This window comes from Leuresthes tenuis, unplaced genomic scaffold, assembly GCF_036924035.1.
Source record: "Leuresthes tenuis unplaced genomic scaffold, fLeuTen1.0.hap1 SCAF_6, whole genome shotgun sequence".
Lineage (NCBI taxonomy): Eukaryota > Metazoa > Chordata > Actinopteri > Atheriniformes > Atherinopsidae > Leuresthes > Leuresthes tenuis.
In genome coordinates, this window is record NW_027325360.1 from 15612312 (window position 1) to 15636660 (window position 24349).

The following is a 24349-nucleotide window of genomic DNA, read 5'->3' on the forward strand; positions in this document are numbered from 1 at the left end:
TTGTCCAACTTGCATCGCGTAAAAAAAAAAAAAAAAAAAAAAAAAAAATCAGCTTCTTTGTTTCAGTGATATCTCCTTGAGCTTCATACATTTCTGTAGTCAAACTTGTTTACTACAAAAAACTATTGTATAACTATAAACTTTTAAGTGATTAAGTAAGGAGACTCATTTACTACTTTTAATCCTAATCCTGTAGGTGGACAGAAAGCACATCAATTTGTAAAACTGAAAATGCAACTAGGAAGAGCACTAAAATAAAAAAAAAATAAAAAATCCAAGTTCAGTAAAAAGTGGCATTCTCTTTATTTGTTTTACAACTTGACAATGTGAAATCCATAGCATGGAGAGCAAACGGGTGTAGAGCACAGGGATATGCAAGGACAAAAAAAAAAATTTAAATCGAAAATTTTTGTGTATAATTCGTCAAATCTCCAACAAATGCCATAACCAACTGCTAGCTACAAACACAAATGTTTAGATTTGTGGTGTTATTCAAATGATTTTGGTTTATTTAAATCGCACAACTACAACATTCATACAAATTAGACTGTCCTGTATATGGTGTGTACACAAGTCCCAACATAAACATAGCAAAATCCATTTTACAAGATGAAGTTCCCCTAGAGCTCTTTAAAATAATTATAATAATAATAATAAAAGAAAAAAATTACATTCTGCATGTTGAGTGGTAGCTGGGTACAAGTGTGTGAAAGGACTGACAACAAAAAACATGCCAACCCACACACACACTGACATGCGCATACGGGACAGATTCACAGAGACACAAACACACGTTTAGTTATAAAAAAAACAAAAAACAAAACCCTCAAAAAAATAAAGGTTATGTTTATTCTTGTTTTGTTTATTCTGTTGAAGTCCGAGATATTTTGATATACGAGTGTTAGAAAAAGCAATATCTGATAAACTATTGGACTAAACTTTAAAATGCAGATCATCTACATTTTCTTTGATGCACAGGAATGTTGGACATTTATTTCATTAAAAAATACAAAAATAAAATTCAAAATAAAGAAAAAAAACAAAACACCCACAATCCAGAGTAATTGTCTGAAGGGGATGTTTTGGGGAAGGGGCAGAAAGGTTGAGAAAGGATGAGGAAGGGAGGGGAAATGTGTCAATCTGACACTGCTTCAATCTGCACCTCCTGGATCTACAGCAAATGACCCGAGTACTGCTTCACACTGAAATACAAAGAGTGGAAAAATGAATAACACACACAGGACAAAAAAAAAATACAATTCACAAGCAAATGACAGTGTAAATATATAGCTATGCAACTGTGGGAGGATGAGGACTTGAGCAGAAAAGGATGCATAGCGGGAGGAAGAGAGAGAGAGTGCGAGTAAGAAAGACGGGCAGAGAGGGGGGAGGTGAGGATCTGACAAGTGGCTGAGGAAGAGCATGAAAGAGAATGAAAAGAGGTGTGGTTAGTCCTTGTGTCCAAGCAGGTGCAGTTCACTGGAGGAGGAGAGGAAGAAAGAGGGAGGCAGGGTTAGTTACCATGGCAACACTACACTACTCATGTGACAGGGCAACAGGTCTACAGCTGTATTAGCATTCGGGCAAAGCTTAGATGGCATCAACAAGGAAGTAGTGTGTATTATACGTGCCTACTGGTTGCCAAGGGAGACAGAAGAGGAGGAGCCTGTGCTATTTGGCAGACTGTGATTTGTTGTCGGTTAATCTAACTAAAAACAACAAAATCACTAGTCTTCCACACAGCAGCAGCCAGGGGAAGAATCAATCCACTCCCTGCTTCACAGTGAAACGGCTTTGATGGCAAATAGACATTCTTTTCTTTTTGAAAATTATATTCATTAGACGAAAGGGAGTGTCATGTCGCTGACATTAACCCTTAAGGAAAAAAAAAAGAAAAAAAGGAAGAAATCCAATTTATATTTGCCTACTCCTTCACAGCCATTTCATGTAAGAGGAAGGTTTGAATTAGTTGCAGGTTGCATGGGAAAGGAAGGGGGTTAGTGAAGAAGAGACAGCAGGCAATAGAACTAAACCCAACAATAAGTGGGCTTCTCAGTACAAGGAGGCAATTTCAGAAAATAATCAAAGATTTACAAACTCAAACAAATTTATCATCCGTTTCAACAGACTGAACAATGATAACAATCTTTAAGCATTTTGAGTTCTGTTTCATTTGGATCCACTTTACACTACAATCTGGAGGAGGCTTTCATCAATGAGAGTACTTTTAATGAAGCAATATTCATGCGAGCTCAGACCACATTCTGAGCCTCCAGAACAATCTCATGAAGGTCTGCGTAGCGTTAAAAACTAAGACTACAATGTAATGAGTTTGACTGGCAAACATGGGAGGTTCAAGTGCAACTAGGATGTTGATTTGAGAAACTCTATGTCCCATGAGATGGAAATCAGTGTGAACAGAAAAACATGATGCAAGGACTTGCCTATTCTGTAGAAGGTACTGGGCGTTCTGGATCTGATCCTGGGTGCCAGTAATGGTAATGATTCGGTCTTCAGAGCCTTCCAGGGGCTCATCGATCTTGATGGAGGCCCCAGACTCATGGCGGATCTGTTTAATTCTCTGGCCTCCCTTACCAATGATAGAGCCAGCCAGCTGTTGGAGGGGAGGAGGTTGAAGAGAAAAATATAAAAAGAAGAGATTTTAGAGACTTGAAATGCACTATGACGGACGGGCTCAAGAAATTACAGGTGTCAGATTTATCTAAATCTAAGATGTCTTCAAATTAAGAGCTTATAGTGGCTGAAGAGAACCAAGCTCTCCATCGATGTTACTGTCATTTACTCACATCTTTAGGAATCGTTACTTGTGTGGTGATAACGGGGCCACCCATGTCATTATAGGAACCACGTCCACCTGATGGCAGAAGGAAGGGACTGGTCAAAATCAAAGTAGACATACCAGGAACATGTGTAGAAATGGTCGGAAAATAAAAGCAGCACTCAGGATCAACAAATTGCTGTCAAACAACATTTCACACGAGTCAGTAAATTACCTATAATTGTATTGATTGGAGGCAGAGTGTGGAGACTTACCTGACTGGTAGCTATCCCATGAGGAACTGTTGTCTAAGCGGGGGGGAAGACACGGAAAACACTGACTCAATTGTAAATACCAAGACAACTTACTCCTGTCACATTTGTAAGCAAAAACTGTTCAAATCTCCCACCTCAAGACTAAACACAGACACATTGCTTGTTATACATGTTAAAAAAGTAACAATAATTAACTCTGCAGACCACACGCAGCATTTGTTGTAATCATCAATAACAAGTAAAACACAACCCTGGCAGTTTGAATAAAAAAAAAAAAGAATAAAAACAGTGTTAGCTGCACTGTCTGTTCAGCCAGTTAATACAGAGTTGTTGTTTTATTTTTTATCTGCCTCTATGCTATGTTAGAAAAAAGGCCTGCACGCTTAGGAACCTTATGACCACATCCTTACAATGTCAGAGGAAAACAGGGAAAAAGCACTTACCATATCCACCGCCACTCTGCAATAAACAAATAAAAACACAGCAGTGTTAAAGGCAGAACAACCCATTCCTTTCATTTTAAAGATCCCACCAATATGGATACAGGACTGTAAGCATAAACCTATAAGTAATGCAGCAGCCTCGTTCATGGAGTAGACTCAACTAAAAGCCACCCAGTTTTCATCCATAAGACTGACTCCTCCTTCTCTCCTCCCTCCATCCCCCCTTTTCCATCTCTCCTTGCATCTCCATCAGCCTCCATTTTCAGCTGCTGCTGTCACCAGGGCAACAAGCGATTCAAAAAGCTGTTGCTGAGCAACAGCAGGCAGTATCCTGCCTGCCAGGTCTCAGAGAGGGAGAGAGAAAGAGACCTTCCAGTCTGTCAACAAAGCATTATTAGTGCTTAGCAACCAACCATGGCCACCCCCACCATCCTCTCTCTCATCCTCTCACTCTGCAGGAAAAACAGGCTGGCCATGAAAAGTACACAGTAAGAGGGCAATTATAGCCGATTATTATGGGGTGTCTCTGGCGGTGGTGATTATGGTCATTTGGTGAGATGGCCTACACCATGCAAAATCTGGCTTGGATCCATGGCCAGGTCTCTGATAAGAGTATGCACAGGATGGGCTCCAGTGACCATGGTTGCACTGTCAGTAAACCACTATTGTCACCACAGGACAATGGACAATTATTGCATATTGTCTAGTGCTACGACCAACCAGCATGCTAGCCTGAGGATGCTTGCACCAAATTAGATGCCACTACCAGAGATGCATGCATTTAGCAAAGGGTCACTAACCATGTTATCGCTGTAGCGATCCGGTCTGCCTCTTCTGTCACTGTTGATGGGGAGAGGAAACACAGACGTGCAGAGAAAGAAAGAGAGAGAGAGAGATGTGGGTTGGAGTGGAAAGAAATAGAAAATGTTTAGAGAAAGAAGAAAAAAAATGCTTGACAACATTCCACAGAAAATTTCTGGTCTAGGTCAAACTGCACACACGCTGAGCAAGATTACAGTATAAACACATTTCCTCTCAACCATCTTCCCACACAGTAACAGGAACAGCTCTGACAGTGTTATGGTGAGAGGAGTGACAGGTGGTGGTGATGCTGATCAGAGCCAAGGGCTGCTGGCTCACCCCCAAACGAATGAGCTCAAATCATGGAATTAGCTGAAGAAATGCATATGGATTTACTTTTTAATCTTTTTGTTTCTGAGGATCATCATGCACAGGTGTTAATGTCATGTCAAACTAAAGTCTCAGCTTAACTCAGTATGACTCACTCCGTTATTGCCCACAGACGGGCGTCTTAGCATCTTTATACAATGTTTAATGGTATTTCTTAAAACACAAAATAATAATTAAAAAAAAAAGAAAATGCACCACAAGATCAAAGTCTGGATAGTTACTGATGAGACAAAAGTTTTAATAGTGTGATATGAAGTTAAAAAAAATAAAAAGATACCAGACATTGAAAACCAAAACAAGGGAGTTGTGAGGGAAGAAAGTCAGGAATGTTCAGGGATACCTCAACACTTCAAATTTTTATACAACAGCTAAATATTTTGTCACCCTCACGACCAGAAATTATGCTGAATGTCTGTCAGCAAAAATAAATTATTCCTTACGAGGACCAAAGGATAAGTGCCAGTTAACAGCATCCTAATGTCAAAGTATCCCTGTTAAGATTAGCTTAGAGGTTTAGTAACAGAAACTTACTTTGACCTGTCATCTGAGCCACGGTACGAGTCATAGTAACGATCATCTCTGTGGGCGAGGTGGAGATGGGAAGAAGACACACACACACAAATACAACCAGACATATACCGATGAGCACATACACTTAATGAAGTGATAACCATGTATACTACTTTTCTGGCCTATGAGCAGAATACTGATCTCAGTCTATCCATTGCAAAATAATGCAAAAAAACTATCTGAATGGAAAGAAAGCAAATGGAGAAGCTTAAGTTTTGTATAAACTGATGAGCAAAGTAAAAAAAAAAAAAAAAAAAAAAAAAATTGTGCTACAAATGAGAGGTCTTAAATATAACTCTTAAAAGTCCAGTTAAAAAGAAATACAAGGGGCTCAACTTCAATCTGATAAGTAGGTTCATGCAGCTAATCTGGTTCTGTGGAGTTACACCACATCCATTTACAATATTTCATCTGTAACAGGCATAAACAATATTCCCCATTGTGATGATTTCCATTAAGGGAGCACTCCTTCTGAGAAGACTCACATTTTCAACATTAAAAATAGAAAAAGAGTGACAGAACAGAGGCAAGGACTGTACATTGTGTGTGCTCATCCCTTACCCTCCTCTGTGTGGGTGTCCCATGGGCATGTTGCGAGCCCGGCCACTGCCCCTTGGGACCCTACTTGGATGGGGTGGAGGAGGACCTCGGCGGGGGCTCATTTCATCATAGTCGCGGCGGGACGGAGGCGGTGGTCCTCGCCCTCCTCTGCTAGAGGGCATTCGGTCATACCCACGATCGCCGCCGCTGGACCTGCCTCCTCGCATGGGGAAGCCTCCCATGAGTCTTCGGCCACTACCCCTCTCCTCAAACATCATGGTAAAACCACCATATTCATACGTTTCATCATAGAAGTTGGGGTCATAGGGCTGTGTACGACCTTTTATGGGTGCCTGAAAAATGAGGGCAGCGAAAGATGTTTTCACCTGCTCAGGAAAAGATGGAAAGCATTCTACTAAAAGAAGGCAGGTTATGTACGAGTATCACCAATATTCCTATTGCTAAATATGATTTTAAATACTCAAGAGAAATAAATGTTGACATTCAGACATAAACCTCCCAAAAAAAAAAAAAACAGATTCAGAACAGGATTCAAGTAAAACCTTTCAAACATGGCAAATCCTCAAGCTACAAACCCAGGGAAACACAAAAAGGCCTCAAAAATACTATAAAACCTTCTTACTTCAGCAATGAGCTCCAGCATAGTCTTGATGCACTCCACCACCCTCTCTGTTTTACCACCAACCAGCACCACACGGTCTGTCGACTGGGGACAACACTCCTGAAACAGCTTGATGCTGGTCTTTGTGTTCTGGAGACAGATAAAGGCACACATGGGTGGGCAGTAAAAAAGAAAAAAGAAGAAATAAATAAATCCTACAGGACACGGGGGGGCTTTACTCGTAGAAAAACTAACTCATAAAAATCACATTTATGACACCACACGCATCACACAGAAGAGCGCAAATAACATTTATCTTAAAAATGTAAGCCAACTATAAAACAGCAACAACTAAAAACAAAAAAATGTTATAGCCTACGTTGGCAAGTGAAAAACTTACAGCAACAGAGAAGGCAGCAAAATGTATTCAACTGCAAAAAGAAAAACTACAAAATGACACACCTCCCGGAGCTCCTTGATCTTTGCTCCCTTCACCCCGATGATTGAGCCAGCCAGGCTCTGGTGGATCAGCAGTCGCAGCTCACAGTCAAAATCCATACCATTGTATTGCTGGTACTGTTGGGCACATAACTATTCATACCATGATACGAACTATATTATTCACACACAAAAAGACTCAACACTGCCTAAGCATTACAATCCCTCAAATTCGTATAAGTATCAGAGTTAAAGCAGCAGAAGGAAGCAGCAATACTTTCACACATAATGATCGCTACGCATCCAAATGGTTACAGAAAATGTACAAACTGATTTTGCCCTCAGCCTCTAAACAGACAACACAAGTAATGAGGAAAACAACAAGCGCCCATAATGAGAGTACACAGCAAAGCCTCACCTCCTCTAATGTCGGGATGATCTTGAGTAGGATTTCTCCAACAGTCTCAATGTCTGCACTGATGCTCAGGATTCTTCATATTTTATCCACCAATGATGAAACGGAGCACAGCGACATAGAGAGGACGGGGTTGGGGCGCCAAGAAGGCATCCCAAAGGGAAGGGAACAACATTTCAGATTAAAGAATTCATTACAGCCCTTTTTTAAAACAGAAAACAATTAACCCTGTAACAAACTTAGATTCTTGAGCTAAATTAAATGGTAAGGTTGTTTTGTAAACTGGTCATGCTAGGTTGGTGATAATTTTACATGGAAATTGGCAAAAAAAATAATAATAATAAAGAAAAAAGAAAAAAATAAAGCAGGCACTGAAACAGTACAATGAAAAGAAAACACTCGATTCAGAAAAAGGAAGTAAGAGACAAAAAAAAGACCCAAGAGAAAAGAAACTGCAACCACTGAGGGAGCAAGACGGGGAGGGTAAAGTTTGAGGAGAATCTAGCAGAAATCAGCACCAGCAGTGCCAGAGAGAATCTTAAGATCCTAAAGCGTAGCTTGGTGGATGCATACCACAAAAACTGACTGCAACCCCAAAAATAGGGGGCAAAAACATGAGGAAAGATGGGAAAAAAATAATAGAATCACTCTTTTATTTTTCCCCAATCACCTCCAAGTTGTTCTGCCTTAAAATGTCACCTTGGACAGTGATTTTAAAGCTTACAATAATAATAATTCTAATGTTGTTGTCTGCACCCACCTATTAAGAGAACACAATGAATATACTGTTAAGAAGAATTTAGGCAGTTTGTACATGGAAGCAGCGTGGTAGGCAGCTGAGGAAAAGTCACAAAGCAGATTCTATCCAGACAAATCATCTGTCTGCCACCATCTAAGTTGATGCTTTTTTTTTTAGGGGACGGGGACGAAAATTTATAAACACAAAACAAAGAATGCAGAGATGACTGGGACAGAAAGAGGTATCATTTACTTTTAAATACTCTAGCAGTCAATCAAGTTCAGGAGAAGCACAAGACAAACAAGGACGCACACACAGACACACTCGAATCTTAGCTTTCCTTTTAAGTTTGAGAATGGATGGATAAACTGACTCTAAAAGTGTAAGAAAGGCATCACAAGGAAAGAATGGGATGAAGTGAGAAGCAAAAGGGATTATGAAACGAACTAAAAGCATAAAACAAGAAAAAAACAGTACAGCTACTCTGAGGGGTGGGGGGGGGGGGGTGAAAATGTGGAAGACAGAAGGACAGATGACCACCAATTAAACAAAAAACAGTAAATGAATAATAAAAAATAAAAAAACAACACATGGACATATTGCAAAGATTATAGCAAAGACTCTTAAAGACAGTAGCAGATTGCGGAAAAACCTGATAACACCACCTTAAGTTTTAATGCTGACGTTACTTCAAAATGGCATGGAAAGGATGTTCACATGGCTTTTACAGGATCAACAGGCAGATTTGGACATAACCGCATTTAGGCATTTTGACTCAAGTTAATTTACTTTTTCAACAGGTAGTTTAAATACAGTGACTTGACAGAGGCAGGATTACTATTTAATATTCATTTCTTCTTGTTTGTTTGACCTGTAGTCAGGCAGTGAGAGGGAGGAGCTTAGGGACATACCGCTCAGGCCCACTGCTGTCTGGGACTGACACACTGGCATTGTACTGGGCACGGCATGGGCAGGGGCCAGGGCCATTCGAGCACAGATGTCAATCAAGTAAGGCGCCCATTTAGGGACAGGGCACGATTATGGGCAGGGCCAACCAGGGTGTCAGGTGGGCGGGCGCAGGAGGGGCCATCCAGAACATGGGCAACAGAGGAGGAAGTGGGCAAAAAAGTAAAGAGTAAAATAATAAACAAGGGAGAGGGAAGAGGAATACATTTTTAATATACAGGCTCTACACTGTTGAAATGTGACTTTACTTTGATTCTCTCAGAGATTGGCTTGTCAAAGAGAGAAGAGGAGAAACGTGACACTGGAAAAATGGGTAATGGCATATCAAGAACATGAAGAGCTCAATGTTGAGGAACAAACCAGAGAAAGTGAAAAAGAGGGGGAGAACAAACTGTGGAGGACTATAACAAAAAAAAAAGGCAATGATATTGAATGGATTAATAATTGGCCACTTTGCCAGAACATTAAAAATAAAATAAAAGTTAGCTTGGGCTGCAGGTGACCTCATGAACTCTGAACTGAGCCAATAAATCTTAACTAACAAGAGCATCAGTGTTGCCACAACAGCAGAGTTACAATAAATAATCATTATGGAGAAACAAATGGACTCGTTACTGGGCTTTTGTGCCTCAGGCCAGCCGAGTTGATACAAAAACATAATGTTCATGCGAAAAAATAAATAAATAAAACCAACCCCAGTGGGTCCGTAAGAAGAGCCCATGACCACACCCTTTGTTAACACTAATGGAATTAAGAACGGCAAATACTATAGTAGGTTTTATTCAGCTAGAGGGTAAATGAAAAAAAAAAATGCTGCTGCTGCCCTATGAAAGAGGCTGAGTCTGAGAGGTCAGCGAAGAGAAGAATATAGAAAAACTCTGAACAAAGTAAAAATTCAGGATATATAAAAATGGATCTACTCACGTCTGTACGAAGGGCTTTGATGTTTTTGCCACCCTTCCCAATTACAGCTCCCGCATTCTAGGATAGAAAGAACACTTACAAAAACTGAACACACAAGTAATAAGAACATGTGAGCCCTGACAGTAAACAGACAATATACAAGCTTCATGATAATAATACGAGGAATGTGAAGAAAAGCAAAGCACAATGGCTGTAACTATGTCAAGATAATAATCATTCAGAAGGCAGGAACGTGATCAGGGTAACAAAAAGAAAACCATTTATCAAATAAAGGAGACAAGAATTTGGCAGCCTTACTGTGAGAGAGCCAAAGAGAGTGAGACAAAAATACAACTAATGACATCAGGGTTGAACATGAAATGTGACATGAAAAGGGAGCTGATTTACTTTGCTCTGCAGGAGAATGCGAAGCTCAACCATCTCATCCGAATTCCTGGAGCGCTTGAATGATTTCTGCTCATCTGCATCCTCAGCAGGGCGCTTACCTGGCAAGAAGAGATAAAAACACACTGACAACTCAGCGCAAAGAGCCATCAAGAAGACAGACTGAATTAAATAGGAGGGGGGGGGGGTGAATTGCAGTCACAAGTAGTCTCATATTTCAGAACTCTTTTTAAATATAATACCATATGCAAATCGCTCTCCCTTTCCAAAACTTGCAAAGACAGATTCTTTCTGTTATGCTTACATATTTTTTGGAGGATGTTTAAAAAATAAGCAAGTTAAAGAATTTAAATTAGATCTGTAATAGTATTTGCTGTTGCATTGGTCTTTACATATAAACACTCAGCATTTCAAAAAGCACATACTTTAAAGGAGGCAACATTTATACCGTTAGTCTCAGAGTTGCTGAAAGAAGAATCTTCCTGCTGATCGATTTCTGTGTCCATGGTCTTCTGACAGAGGACGAGAAGATGTGAGCACCTTGATCCGAGATACAGGTGGCAGGAGCAGGGGGAACGAAACAGAGAAGCGGTCCCTTTAACGTGTAGTCTTCTACTGCCATATTAAGAATAACAAAAAAAAATATAAAGAAGAAGAAGAAGAAGAACAACAACAACAACAAAAAAACTCAAGCTGTCTACGAGGGAATCAGCGACGAAATTGAAGAAACTGCCAGGCACCCTGGACTCACCGATATTTATTACAGGGATGAGGGCGTGTTAATAGGCGGATCCAAAAGTAGAAGGACCAAACAACTCAAGCGACCTGTCGGGGAGGGAGAGGCTACTTTGAATGCTGAAACGAAGCCATAGGAAAAGGTTCGGTGGCATTAAAGCTTCAAACAAACATTGGTGTGCTCACAGTGCTGATATAACCCGTCTTTATCAGTGCTGAACAATGAAGTTTATGAACAACAGGCGAAGACTATTCTAATGGGCTTCCACAACAGAATGTCTGAAGGGCTGTTTGGTCAAAGTGCGACTGCCACAGTCCGGAAATCAAGAGATTAATCAGTCAGTGATTAATAATACTGCCGTGAGATGCCATTAACATTACGTTTTAGTCAAAAAGCAAGGCCACTTTAACGACAAAAACACAATTAAAACAACACCAGTAATGAAGTGGTTAAATTATTACAATGACCAAATTGAAAGCAGAATTGTTCAGATGACGCGAACCACCATTATCTCAATCGTGGTTAACGTTAGCAACCGGCGCAGCTAATTAGCCTAGAGGGCGATGCATTAGCTTCGAGTTTCTTCGATAATTTGAGTCAGTCATACTTATCCTAAACGCTTTACCAATGGCATACAATATGATGTTTAGTGACAGATTGCTTATATAGTGCGATCTGCTTGAGAAAAAAATAATAATTCGACCAATACAAAGACAAGACCGAGCTATTTCAGCTAGCAGCTAGCTCCTTTCGCCATGTTGCTATAATTGTGGCTGAACACAAATGGTGCTAGCCAGGCCAGCCACATTGGTAACGTGCCAGCGGACAAAAAAACATTTAAATTAATCATTAACTTCAATAAAAGAGGCATTCATTATTATTTTGATGATACTGGTTCACTTTATCTACCTTAGCTTAATTGTGGTAAAGAAAATAGGAAAATATCGTCAAAACACAAACCTGCAGTGCAACACTTCGCTTGTTCCCTTCCTTCTCTACCGAACCTAGCAATGTACAAGCCCAATGACTCTGTACTCATTGGTTGAACTGAAGGCAAATCAAATGGATCTCACTCACAATTGGCTAAAGTGAATGTCAATCACAGGAATGAGGCGTTTCTAAGGTGACACAATACGCCCTGTTTCCGGATGCGGATCCGTACTTCAGTGGCAGTTTGAGTAATTCGTTTGAACAAAGTGTGAGCTGCACGATAAATGTAAATGTTTTTAGAAAACAATGTAAGACGCAATTGTTACGTTTAAGACCTTCGGCTGTATTCAGGACTTTCTGTGGTCTTATTAATCATAGATGCCATAGCATCTCTGTTGCTAATTGGGTAGGTTGGGTCTGTCAACTTTGGCGCCTTTGCTGCTTTCCAGACTACATCCTGATCCAAGCGGCTGCCCGTGTGGCTCCGGTAACGTTTACGACAAACATTTACTTAATCATAAAGACCTTTTTATTCTCAAATTTGCACAAACTGTATTCTATCACTGCTTGCTTTTCTCACCCACTATCCCATTTCTCTCTTTTCTACAGTATCCATGCGCGATCATGTACTGTTATACTTATCCATGTTGATATTAAAAAGAAAAAAATAATAGCAGCTTAAAGCGGAGACCCTATTTACAGTAAAACTTAGTATTATAACTTCTATGTGACATTTACAACTCAGTGAAACATTGAGGGTACCTTGCAGAGGTATCATGGGAATTTTCGTTCAATAGCTAATAAGAGTTGTTTTCCTGTATAGCTCAAAGTGATAGACAGGTTCCAATACATATAGAAGACAAGGATGGCCCCAGATACTCAGTCAGTGGTACGTGCAACCCAAGCCTGGCTGCTGTCGACCTGGCATGTCCAGGTGCCTTTTGCCTGGCTGGAAGCTTGCGTGGAGTGGCTTCAAGGAGAGGCAGGGGGAGAGGGTCGTCTGGTGCAGCAGCAAATCAATCAACAGGTAGGCAGACTGTGTGTCTAGCTGAGTGTGAGTCAATCACACTGCATTGACAACATTGTTAACATCCATTTCTGAGCTGTTTCTGAGTTGGGTCATGGTTTTTGATAATGTTTCTATGGCTATTGGAGTTCATTCTTTCTCATGACTAGGTGCGTGGTGGCCAAAGGTGGTCGTATACATAAGATATTTATGGTTAGTCTTGTTTCTGTGTCTGGCTTTGGATGTGAGCATCAGTCTCCAGTGATGTGTCAGCCTCTTGTCTAAGCTTTTTTTCCATTATGACCTACAGTGCACATGATTTTATTGTCCATGCTTGTATAGAGCTACAATCAGCTGTTGAATATCTGGAGCTGGATCAGTCAAAAAAAAAAAAGTAGAAAAGCTGGAAAACCCCAAGAATTTTGATAACTAAGCCATTTAAACTAGCAGTAATGTAAGTTGCTGGTTTCATGTACTATTTTTCTTTGTTTTAAACGAAGACATAAAAAGTCACTGTGGTCTTTGGGTCTGATAAAGGAAGCCAGTGTGGAAGTGACGTTTATGTACATTCTTACTAATGACAAGAAGTTGGCAATTCTGTTTCAAAAAGGAGTCTGGTTGTATAAAAGCCTGAGAAAATGGCCTTTATCATTTGACAGGATGCTTAAGTAAACATTTCTCTTGTGAGTTTTTTTTTTGGTCTGACCCCTTTGTCACAAATGTTTTTCAATCCAGCACATTGTTCATTAAGCAGATTATGTTCTCATTCATAGTGACAGACAGATAGACAGTAAATCGGGGTATGTTTCGGGCAGAGCTACCTTGTTATCCAATCTGAGGTATATCAACCCTTGGCAGAAACTCCAAGATGTTTAAGAATTTTTAGATCAACGGTTTAGATTTTTTTCTTTCCACCAAAATATAAAAACTTTAAATACTTAGAAATAACTGAATGGTCTCTGCTATACAGCAGGTGGTTATGTCTTTTTCTCTGGTGGGGAAGGAGATTTCCATCTCTTTGTTGAGTTCTTCACAAATTTGTTGCACACTAAAAGCAAAACTCATCAAACCTCTGTCTAGACCAACAACAAAAGGCCAAGAGAACAACGATGTACTGCTGAGAACAACACGATCATGCCGTAGTAGCTAGTGATCGGTAAAAGTGGGCGGCTGAAGAGTGAAAGAACACCCCCTGTTCTGAAAAACCCTGGTTTCTGTCCCAATATGTTTATAGCATGGAAGGATCCTAGAGTAAACAGCATGTATCCATCATGCTTGGTGTCATCTGTACCAGCTGGTGGTGGCGTCATGTGGGGTATGTTTTCCTGCGCTGACGCATCTTTTGTACGCCACAGTGTACCGAAATATTGTTGCTGAACAGCTGTGTCCTTTCGTGGCCAAAGTCTGTCTGTTTCTTCGAACAGATACCCGAGGGAGATATTGCTTAATTTTTCAAGGGACATATCATCTCCTGGTGATATCAAGATGACCGTGATATGAGTTTATTACAGTGGGCCACATGGTCCCCAGCTCTCAGTCATACAGAGTACTTTTTCAATGATGTGAATAAGCATGTACACGTCACTGAGTCTGCGGGGTCTTGCTGGCACTAAAGAGTCGGTATGCCCTGTGATGATTCTCTCTTTTTGTTGAATCATTTCTTTGACTTATTCAGACTTTGATAATCGCGTCATTGGACCTGTGTTGGGGTTGAGTGTGCTACTGCTAATCTAATGAGGTGCATTATAATGAGATGGACGTTCATATCAGTGAAATCAAAGTAACTAAAAATGGACTCAAAAAATGGAGACAAAATTACCAACAGCCTAATAACTTCTACATCTCTCTGAATGATGTGACATTTAGGTGCTGGATCAGTGGCTGTTGACGGACCTGAGAGACCTGGACTACCCTGTTCTCCCTGAAGGGCTCGCTCAGGCCCAGAAGACCGAACTAAGGGGCACCTTCTGTGTTCAGGTGCTGGCTTGCTGATCATTTATCTAATGTTAGGAAAGACTTCCACGAGGAACACTTTGGCCAGATATTAAAAGACACATTCATTAAAAAGTAGATATATAAATAAACATGTTTACAACCCTATACTTAATTTGACCCTTCATGTCAGCAAAGTCATTATTTACGTTTTTTAACGTGTTATAACGTATTATATGTTTTTATGGTCTGGGCTGCTTTAAGTGGCCGAGACACAAGTCACCAGATGTGAGGTTCTGGCTCTAATCCACCCAGCAGTTGAACTGGCGGACACAAAACGGCGGTCTGCACACCAAAGGTTGACTTTGTGGTTGCTACTTCCATCTTTTGTATACGGTCTGTGCTCTCAACAGCAAACAGTATGCTGGGACCTGCAGCAGAACGTAGAAAAAGTGGGAGGAGAAAGACGGTCCCGCATGTATTATCAACCACAACACGCAAACTCGTGGAAAGATAACTCGCGTATCATTGACACTTTGAACAAAAAAAAAACTGTTTGTGCTGTTGAATTTAGTCATTTTTACATTTTTAAAAAAATTTTTAGAGCATTTAAACGTTGAGTCAATTTTTAATTAATGTCATGGCTGATTGATTCTTCACATTCATTTTTCGTGATAATTGCGCTCCTTTGTGCAGTGCAAAAAGTCACACTTCCAGCTGGTGAAGCAAAAAAAAAATGTGGCTGTTGTGAAATTCAAGAAAAAGAGGTGATTGGTGCAGACTCTGAAGTCCTCTGTTATAATGAAGCACCACTGGGTTCCAGTTCTCCTAGATGCTAATTGGAAATCCAGCTGGAAACCTTTGTGACAAATAGTTAGTTAAGCATAGCAATTCACGATGTATAAGTATCACCATGATGGGGCTGTACTCTATCAAACCTCTCAGAAGACGTTTAAGAAATGACTTCGAAAGGAATCTAAAGGAAACATAACTGAAGGTCTCTCTCTGTTTTAGGTTGACTCATTGTTGGACATCAGTCAGCCTGCATATGGTCAGCTGCAGAAGTGGAGGGGCACAGACTGCACCAATGACGAAGTGTCTGCTGTCACACAGGCCACTCAGAGGCCCTGGGAAGCCAAATCAACCCGTATGTTGCTGCTGCAGGTCAGGAATTTCTGAACTGTAGGATTTCTGAATTTCAGTGTTGGTCTGTAGAAACGAGCATGTTCACGGAACTTAGAATTTCATTAACCTTTGAAGGCTGCTGCCGAGTTGGAGATGAATAAGTCCTCTGCCTCTCAACTGAGACAGCCTAATTGTTGTGACAAAAGATAGTTCCCCCTTTTTACACAAAGTCAGGAAAAGATTAAGAGATCAAAAGAAATTATATTTAATTAGTATGGTTTTGCGTTTTGAAGCACTGCCTTCAGCATTAAGAGCCATTATGTGTGTTTTCACAAAAGTTCGAGGCTCACTACGACGAACAATTAAGTAGTTTTTAGCACTTCTGTGCTACAAGCAGAAGGCTGCATATGTTCTTCTTGTTAAACGCAAATCACTTATGATCAGGCTTTATCTTTGTGTAATTTTGTGAAGTAGAGTTGTGAAGACATCTGCTGCTCTTCTCAATTGAATCAGAGTGAAAGAAGACAATCAGTGAGAGCACATGATGGAATAAATTGCAGCAATACATTACGAACACTGTAATTTTCACCTGGAATAATGCACTCGTCACATGGCTGGTGTTGCTTAGAAACGTAGCTGCGGCTTGTCAAACTTTGTAGTTTCTCCGACCATCTTGAGCAAGTTCCGCTATTTTTGGGGTTGAAATCTCTGCTGCAGTAGCGCTGAAAAAGGCAGTGAACTAATCCACAGATATTAAGAGTCACGACGAATGAAATGATGAAAAACTGTAAAATGTTGTTTGTTTGTCTTGCTCATTAAGTCAATATATCATTTTTAATTTTCAGAATCCCTTGCACAGTTAAGAGAAAAATACATAGGCTAGCAGTTTATACTGTTATTACAACATTTCCAGAACGTCGATCTTAATAATTGTGTCATCCTCATTTGATCGTTGCATTGTTACCTGGTCAAACACGTTCCCTTTATTGTTCAGGTAACAGATGGTGTCCAGAGCTTGGAGGCCATGGAGTATCAGTCAGTCCCTGCACTCAGTGCAGCGATCAGGTGAAGGATTGATCTGTAGTGCATTGATGTTAATGCACTTTTATGTGTTTTGGCTGCTGTTTTTGTTAATAAAAATCTCCACACCTGCCTAAAATATTACAAAAATGTGTCAAACGGTTCAAGCTTTGTAGTGACACATGCATCCAAACGTACTTTTGACAAACAGATGGGTTGGTCTCTCATTTTCTCCCTAACAGAATAAATAGATAAGTAAACAACAATTTTTTTTTGTAAAGCGGAATGATATTCTGAAATGATGTCGACTTTCCAGGCCTGGTGCAAAGCTGCAGCTGCAAGGACGGATGGTTTGCAGGCTTGGTGTGCTGCTGCTGGGACCATCCAATGTCAAGATTCTGGGTGGCGAGGTGGAGGACTTGGTGGACAGGAATAATCAGGTAACCTATAGCAATTCATGTTTTCTTGTTCATCTGAATAATTGTGGGTCACTCAGTGTTTTAAACAAAGGTGTGAATAAGATTGTTTACAGATTAAGTGGTTGTTTCCCATGCTACCCTGACAGGGAAGGGTGCTGTGTCGCACACTGGGTCTTCCGGAAGAGCAGCAGCAGCAGCAGGAAGAGGAGGCCCCACAAGCACCACAACAAGGTACATTGACCAGAGTTTGTGGATCTTTGTGGTTAGATTGTGTCCTCTAAAATTCAAAGAGTAAATGAAATTTGTACAGTATGACACCACAAGACCATGGCAAGTGTGTTTGGAAATGTTGGCTTCACATTAACAAACACACCCATTATATGATTAGTTGTAATTACGATGCTGTTTTCCTCTTAAGATAACCGGGAAATAGAGGACCTGGAGGTGGATGATGCAGAGCTGTTGGCCAGTCTGGAGGGGCAAGGGGAGGCTGACATACTTCATGCTGGAGCTTCCCAGGACAGTGGCTACAGGACGCTGCAGGAGACCGTCACCATGTCTTCAACAAGCTCCTCTTTCAGAAGCCATGTCTCATCCAGGTGGGCGGCTAACAATGTGATATCTTCATGACTTGATGCTGGGATTCCTCTTCCCATTATCAGACAAACGAATAGTATCTCAACATTGGCGTTTTAGTCTTTCTTCAGAAAGTTTTAAAGGAATCGTGAATCATTTTTATTCCACAGCATATTGACAAACTTACCTAATAAACTGCTTTTATCGTTCTTAGTGTTTCTGATCATAGAGACAAATGGCAGAGAAATAAAGTAAAGCATAAACTGATCACTCTGATTTGGAAGAGTGAGACTGTTCCTAAATAATGATCTACAAGGCAAAGTAAGCAGAGTGGGGTCAGATTATTGCAAATGTACACACTAAATCTGAAATCATGGTTAAAACTTGCTACATTTCCTCTGTTTCAAAGGATTCTCTGGATTACAACGAGCTTTAAATCTGCATTTGAATCTCCTTGTCTGTGATTGCCCTTGGAACACTGATCCCATTAATCCTGTTGGTTTTGCCTTTCAGAAGTGAAACCTCCAGCCACTCTCAGAGAAGAGGTTTGACCCAGAGCAACAGAGGTGGTTCGGTCCGAGCCCATCACAGTGAACAACAAAGCTACGCGATTCATCAGCACACCCAACAGGGCAACTTGGCAGACGAAGACTTTCCTGACGAAGACTTTGACGATCTCCCCCTGGATGAGTTGGACAGTGTGATTCTTCTGGAAAGCGAGAATGTTTCTGCTCACTCTCACAGAAGCACACCTCAGAATGACAACAGAGCTATTAGAAATCCTAGCAGTATGGACAGAGCAACAAAACCCAACACCCCTCAGTTTGAAATGCGCACCATAAGTGGCTTTGGTTCACACTTCGGACCTTCCAACTCCAGATCCACCTCGCAGAGAAGAGACCACCAAGGATGCACAAGAGAAGCTTCGGGGTCGTTAACCACAGCATCTTCCAACCCCTTTCTTTCCTCAACAGCTTTAGAGCCGTCACATGAATTAGAATTTGTTACCAATGATGAGAGCAATTTTATGGATGAGGACATGGACTGTCTGTTTAAAGAGGATGATGCCAGTAAGGTTCAAACTGAGAGGACTGGCGGAAAGGCTCAGCTCCACGTCAAAGAGGGACCTAATAGGGACAGAGAGAGCAAAACAGATGCCACAGGCTCCGGTTGTGGACTTGTCAGCAAATTAATAAAAACAGAAACTGGCACACCTCAAGCAAAAAAGTTCAACCCTAGCACTGCGGAACTGAACCGAGTAATTTCAGACCGAGATGCTCAGAGTGACAGGACAGTCCCTGATGTCACTCTGACCTCTCCGCCTTTTACCTACTTATGCTTGCTAGAAGAATTGTTGTCTAATCCGTACCCCCACACCACTGAGATCCATGTCAAAGCTTTTATTGTGACTCTTTTGGGGAAATTGAGCAGCTCTAACGGCGTTTGGAGTGTCTGCGCTACAATATCTGACGGAAGCGGTTACCTGGACGTGGAGCTATCCGATGAGGTTTTGACGAGCCTCCTGGGCTTCTCGGTTTCTGAAAAGGGGGCTCTGAAGCGTGACCCATCCAGGAGAAGTGAGCTGGATGCTGGGATGAGGAGATGTCAAGAGGAGCTGGTGGACATGTGCTGTATCATGAAAATTGTGGTCGAACCAGAGGGCAGGAGAGCTGTGGTGGCGAAGGCCGAAGCTGTCAATGAGAGAGTGCTCCAGGAGCTGGAGCGGCGGGTGAGGGAGAGGAGAAGATAAACGCAGTAGAGGGTTTGAGTGTAAGTAGGCGATAATGAGAAAATTACCTGCAACGGAAAAGTGTATTGCCCTTAAGCAGAGGCGAAAAAATTGCCAATAAAACGGAGGCAAATGGTTCAGAAAGAAAAATGTTTCTTTGGTGTAAAAAAAAACAACAAAAAAAAAAAACGGTATTTTAAAAACATTTTTTTTAGGATTGGTGATCAACCTGCCCTTCTGCTTCAGATTTAGAGAGCAGAAGGTGTGAACTGGATGTCTGATGATCAGTAAACCGGTGTTGCAATGCATCCCATCTGCTATATGTGAATGTGATATTCTGCCATTCGTCATCAGAGGATTTCATTCATCTATTCATTGCGCTGTTATAGGCTTTAAATCCACCGCCTTACTTTCTGTAGACACACTGAAGAAACAAAAATGCTACTATTTGAAGTATTGATGTAAATTCATTATTGGCTATGAGCACATAAGTTCCTACAACCCAGAGTTGAATAAAACAAATTCTGTCCAACATTGAAAACTGCATGAAGGGAAGAGTGGAGATGAGACATCGGGAAATGGGGGCCTTCATATTCTGATTGCAGTAATGAATTGCCAGCCTTTGCATTCATTCAGCACAACCATTACTTCTGACTGAAAAGTGATTGAATAGCCAAGGGCAGCATGGGTCTTTAATAAACTTCCCCTGAGGAGAATCAGAGGAAAGGAAGATAAAGGAGAGGCCATGAGCTTGATTATTTCTCTTCATTACAGAGCCTCACTCATGCTTTTGTCTTTGAATCTAATTCTTTGTTTGTATTTTCTGTATATTGAAATAAAATTCCTTTGAAGGTTTCATAATTGTCATTCATGCTCTTCGACTAAAGAAGCATCGGTGAGCTTGTTTCTCAATCTGCCACACCTTGCCTTTATTCTTCCTCGTCAAATGGGCATTGTATACCTCACGATTACGCAAATAACCTGAGGAAACAGACCTCTGTCCTGGTGCTTCATGTGGTTTGTAACAGTTCTGCTAAATGCTCTTTTAGGACATGCTCACATGGCAGTCACTGAAAGTATTCATGTGGTAAACCATATTTTAGCTTTGTAGGCTGTTCAGTTGAAAAATCTCAAAGGTTCAAACGCAAAATAAAAAAGTTACGTGGCTGCTGGGATGTGATGATGAGTGAAAACTGTCTACTTAAATTAATGGGAATGTACGTTAGAACATACTGTGTTACTGTTTACATTTGTGTGTCTTTGTGTCTATACATGTATGGCATCGCCTTGTGGCACAGTGTGCACTTCCATTCAGGTAGCTGCTCTCAATTCATTAACAGCTAATCAGGTTGAACATCTAAATCAGGACCCTGCTATGCATGTTGATAGCCTGTTATGTGCTAATGAAGCTGGGTACGGTGGATGGGTGGGCGAGAAGGTGGGAAAGAAACAACTCATAGGGAGATACAAGTGGAATAAATACTGCAGGATATAGTATATTAAACAAGAGAGTTCTGTCTCAGTGGTAGAGACGCTGAAGTCAGACGTCCCTTTGTACAGTACAGAACAGTTTCTCAGAATCTCAGATGGCTCGATGTTGAAAGCACAGCAAAATTACACAATGCAATACATCGCCTAAACACGGTCCTACTTTGTTGTTTCTTTTAATTTCATCAGGTTGCAGTGGAGGAAAGAGGGAACAAGGATGTGAACACAAAGGCCCAAATTTGTTATCACGTTACTGGTATCATTGTATCATTTCTCAGTATAACCCGAGAACTGTAAGAAACTCCAATGAAATAGCTCAATTCAAACCTGTTTATCCTCTAACATATAGGTTGAAATCAAACAGGAGCAGTTTGACCACAATGTGAAATATCTGAAATGAGCACGGTCACTCCAGCATCAACACGTTTCATTATGTCTCTCAATGCAGATGTTGATAGCAACCTTGCTCTCTGTATGACCTCCTGTGAAAGTAAGTGTGTACACGATTTAAAATGAACTGTGCCGGCAGTGATCAAAGACCTTCAGCACACAAGGAAATCTGTGGCTGTTTCTTTGTTTGCTCGGAAGTTTTATTTCTGAACTCGACCGGCAACATTAGTAGTAATAGATTGAGATTTTAGATTGAAAATATACATGTTAAAGCATATACAGCATAAAAACTCCCCAGTGATATATATGTATATAGATATATATTAAAGCAAATACTTTTTCCAGTAGAAGTCCTATTCAGAAACCCTGTTTCATTTTGTCTGTGTGCTAGAGTCAAAGGTTTGCTGCAGGAAAATGTAAGATTTCTCTCTTTATTTTCTATCACTTCGTCAATTAGAAAAACTCAGTGAACAGACTATGACGAAGTGAAAAAACTATGACAGTCTGCAGTGTTTTTGGGGATATAAAATGTGCTTTAAGGCTGTTATATATGAAGAAAAACCTGACAAAACAGAGCAGAGCAAAACTATTTCTGAAAACCTTCAGAATGCAGGTCGGAAATGTGTGTGTGTGTGTGTGTGTGTGTGTGTCTGTGCTTCTGGCTCATGAGAAAAAATGAATTTGACACTTTTACTGACATGGATTGTAATGTTCCACAGATTTAGTTTTTCTATTGGAAACTTCTACGCACAGCTAACATACAGTATATCACCATGAAACCTTCCTAGTTAGTTGTGTATGTGAGGACAGCATTTTTAATATTAATAAATTGATAGTACTCAAGTAAATAATTGATTTTTTTTCACCGACAGATTAAGCAGGTATAGGAAATGGATGGATGGATGGATTTCTTTTCTTTTTTTTTGTCATACAAGTTTTCGTAATGCCGTGTTTGAATAAGCAAATTTGCCCCCGTCAAATGAAACATGCACTTACTTGAATAAATGTCTGATAGAAAAAGCTGAAAAATAAACAGGTGTGTTATGGATGCCTTCCTTCTTCTCCTCTGACGGAGGATACATACCGAGGCAATATTTCCACATTAAAATGCTTTTTTTGCAGTCATCTGTTTATTCATTTACTCATTCAAATTCTTATATTTGGTCTGTAGAATCTCATTATATTTGAACAAATATACATATCTAAATGTATAATTAAGGAACAAGGCGCAACCCATAAATTCATTGCTGGAATTTATAAATGTAAAGCAAGCGCATGGTGAGTGGGAGAGTTTACTGGGGACAGCAGGACAGCATAGCCTTACAAGGAAATCACAATTTTTGAGCCTTCTTCATGCATAGAAATGATATATTTCAGAGACTGGATGAGAAAGCGCTTGCCTGCCCTAATAGCCCTCCATTTTCAACATTAGTTCCTATATTATGTTAGTTTCCCACTTCTGTCTCAGTTTGGAGCAGCAGCCAGAGATAAAATAAGCTTTTTCACTCGCCTGTCAGTTTGGATGTACCTTTCCCAATTCCTGTAAGCAGACAAGTGGACCGGACTGAGACAGGATGGACCGAGCACTTGCATGAAATACAAAGCACCGTAATAATCTTTCTAATGTTCATCTGCACTGAACCTCGGTGGTCATTACAAATATCCATGGAAAAAGTACATGAGCAATCCTAATGCCCCTCTTGCTTTCGCAGCCGTAATTTTCTTTGCCCTATTACATTCAGTAATGAAAAATCCACTTAGACAGCTCAACTTCTCTTTTAGGCCTCCATCAAAATGAGCAAATGGTTCCACGACAGGGCAAAAACATGCCTCTTTATGTGTGCTTTTGTGTGTATATGTGTGTTAGTGTGTGTGTGCTACTTTTACTTTGAGTATGTGAATCATTAAAGGAATTGAAAATTAAGAGGAAATTGGACTTAGGAAACATCATTAAGTACCTTTCCACTTTGTTTTGCTGGATAGATGGACGGATGGATGGAGGCAGGGCTTAATTATTATAGTTTGAAAAGGAGTTAACAGAAAATCGAATTTGTGCCAATACCTTAATTTTAGCTTCATTTATAAAAAGTTTCTGAATACACAGGAACTGTGGGCACAGTATAAAATAATACTTTTAGTAGTATGTAACAGAACATAAAGTTCAGTAAAGGAAGCTGTCAAAATGTATATGTAACAGCAAATAAGACATAATAATTGCATTTCATTGTAATTATTCAGATACAAATTCTGAATGTGTGCAGTTTGGATGCAGTTTTGCAAACACATCAGAAAGAGATGACATATTTTCTGAGGCAGGAAAAATACTTGACTTAAGCGTGCACATTAGACCTCAGTGTGTAGGCAGCATGTTCATGTTAGTGGTGTAACTGCTTTATCTACTTATTGATCCATGACTTTATTTTATATTTAGTTTTAAATTGAAAATTCTGACATTGAAAAGCATGTGAAACATATTTTACTGAAGGAACTGAGTGGAGACTGGCGAGCTGTTCACTGCATACCCTGCCTCTCACCCCATGGCAGCCGGAAAAAGGTTCCAGCCCCCCTGCAACCCTGAACTGGATTGAGTGGGTTCAGGAAGTGGATGAATGGGTGGAATTGAGTGGAACAACAACGTAGCATAAAATAGAAATTCTTCAAATTTGTACTTTAGTACTCCTCGCTCGAAAAATACTTTCCTTCTTTCCACCC

General features: G+C 40.4%; 2 protein-coding genes across 8 annotated transcripts; one reads left to right on the forward strand and one right to left on the reverse strand.

The window, feature by feature from the left end:
• Positions 1-279: 279 nt before the first annotated feature.
• On the reverse strand, positions 280-12052 carry hnrnpk (heterogeneous nuclear ribonucleoprotein K). Of its 7 annotated transcripts, none has more exons than XM_072387803.1 (17): positions 11983-12052; positions 11038-11111; positions 10735-10798; positions 10290-10387; positions 9903-9959; positions 8924-8967; positions 7277-7349; positions 6883-7011; positions 6442-6570; positions 5820-6151; positions 5220-5267; positions 4298-4337; positions 3498-3513; positions 3055-3087; positions 2808-2875; positions 2445-2614; positions 280-1202 (listed from the first exon to the last, which is right to left on the reverse strand). In XM_072387803.1, the coding sequence occupies exons 3-17, from the start codon at positions 10790-10792 to the stop codon at positions 1172-1174; spliced, it is 1326 nt and encodes a 441-aa protein (XP_072243904.1). In that variant the 5' UTR covers positions 10793-10798; positions 11038-11111; positions 11983-12052; the 3' UTR covers positions 280-1171. The 7 variants fall into 7 exon arrangements, with proteins under 7 accessions (XP_072243904.1, XP_072243905.1, XP_072243901.1 ...); XM_072387804.1 differs by having other exon boundaries at positions 6883-6996; positions 10735-10901; XM_072387800.1 differs by having other exon boundaries at positions 10735-10901.
• A 98-nt stretch (positions 12053-12150) lies between these two features.
• On the forward strand, positions 12151-19892 carry rmi1 (RMI1, RecQ mediated genome instability 1, homolog (S. cerevisiae)). The gene is made up of 9 exons (XM_072387811.1): positions 12151-12439; positions 12562-12979; positions 14825-14935; positions 15905-16054; positions 17010-17080; positions 17352-17475; positions 17601-17685; positions 17873-18053; positions 18544-19892. Exons 2-9 carry the CDS (start codon positions 12818-12820, stop codon positions 19778-19780), a joined length of 2121 nt encoding a protein of 706 aa, XP_072243912.1. The 5' UTR covers positions 12151-12439; positions 12562-12817; the 3' UTR covers positions 19781-19892.
• The last annotated feature ends 4457 nt before the right edge of the window (positions 19893-24349 follow it).

Bases quoted from the DNA above. Each gene is read 5' to 3' on its own strand.
- hnrnpk (XM_072387803.1), bottom strand. From the start codon at position 10,792: ATGGACACAGAAATCGATCAGCAGGAAGATTCTTCTTTCAGCAACTCT. The intron at 7,350-8,923 runs GTATGTCCCTAA...TAAAATATGAAG, and splicing joins GACAGCAGTGGGCCTGAGCG to AATCCTGAGCATCAGTGCAG. The intron at 2,876-3,054 runs GTAAGTCTCCAC...TTCTGCCATCAG, and splicing joins ATGGGATAGCTACCAGTCAG to GTGGACGTGGTTCCTATAAT.
- rmi1 (XM_072387811.1), top strand. From the start codon at position 12,818: ATGGCCCCAGATACTCAGTCAGTGGTACGTGCAACCCAAGCCTGGCTG. The intron at 17,686-17,872 runs GTACATTGACCA...TTTCCTCTTAAG, and splicing joins CCCACAAGCACCACAACAAG to ATAACCGGGAAATAGAGGAC. The intron at 18,054-18,543 runs GTGGGCGGCTAA...TTTGCCTTTCAG, and splicing joins AGAAGCCATGTCTCATCCAG to AAGTGAAACCTCCAGCCACT.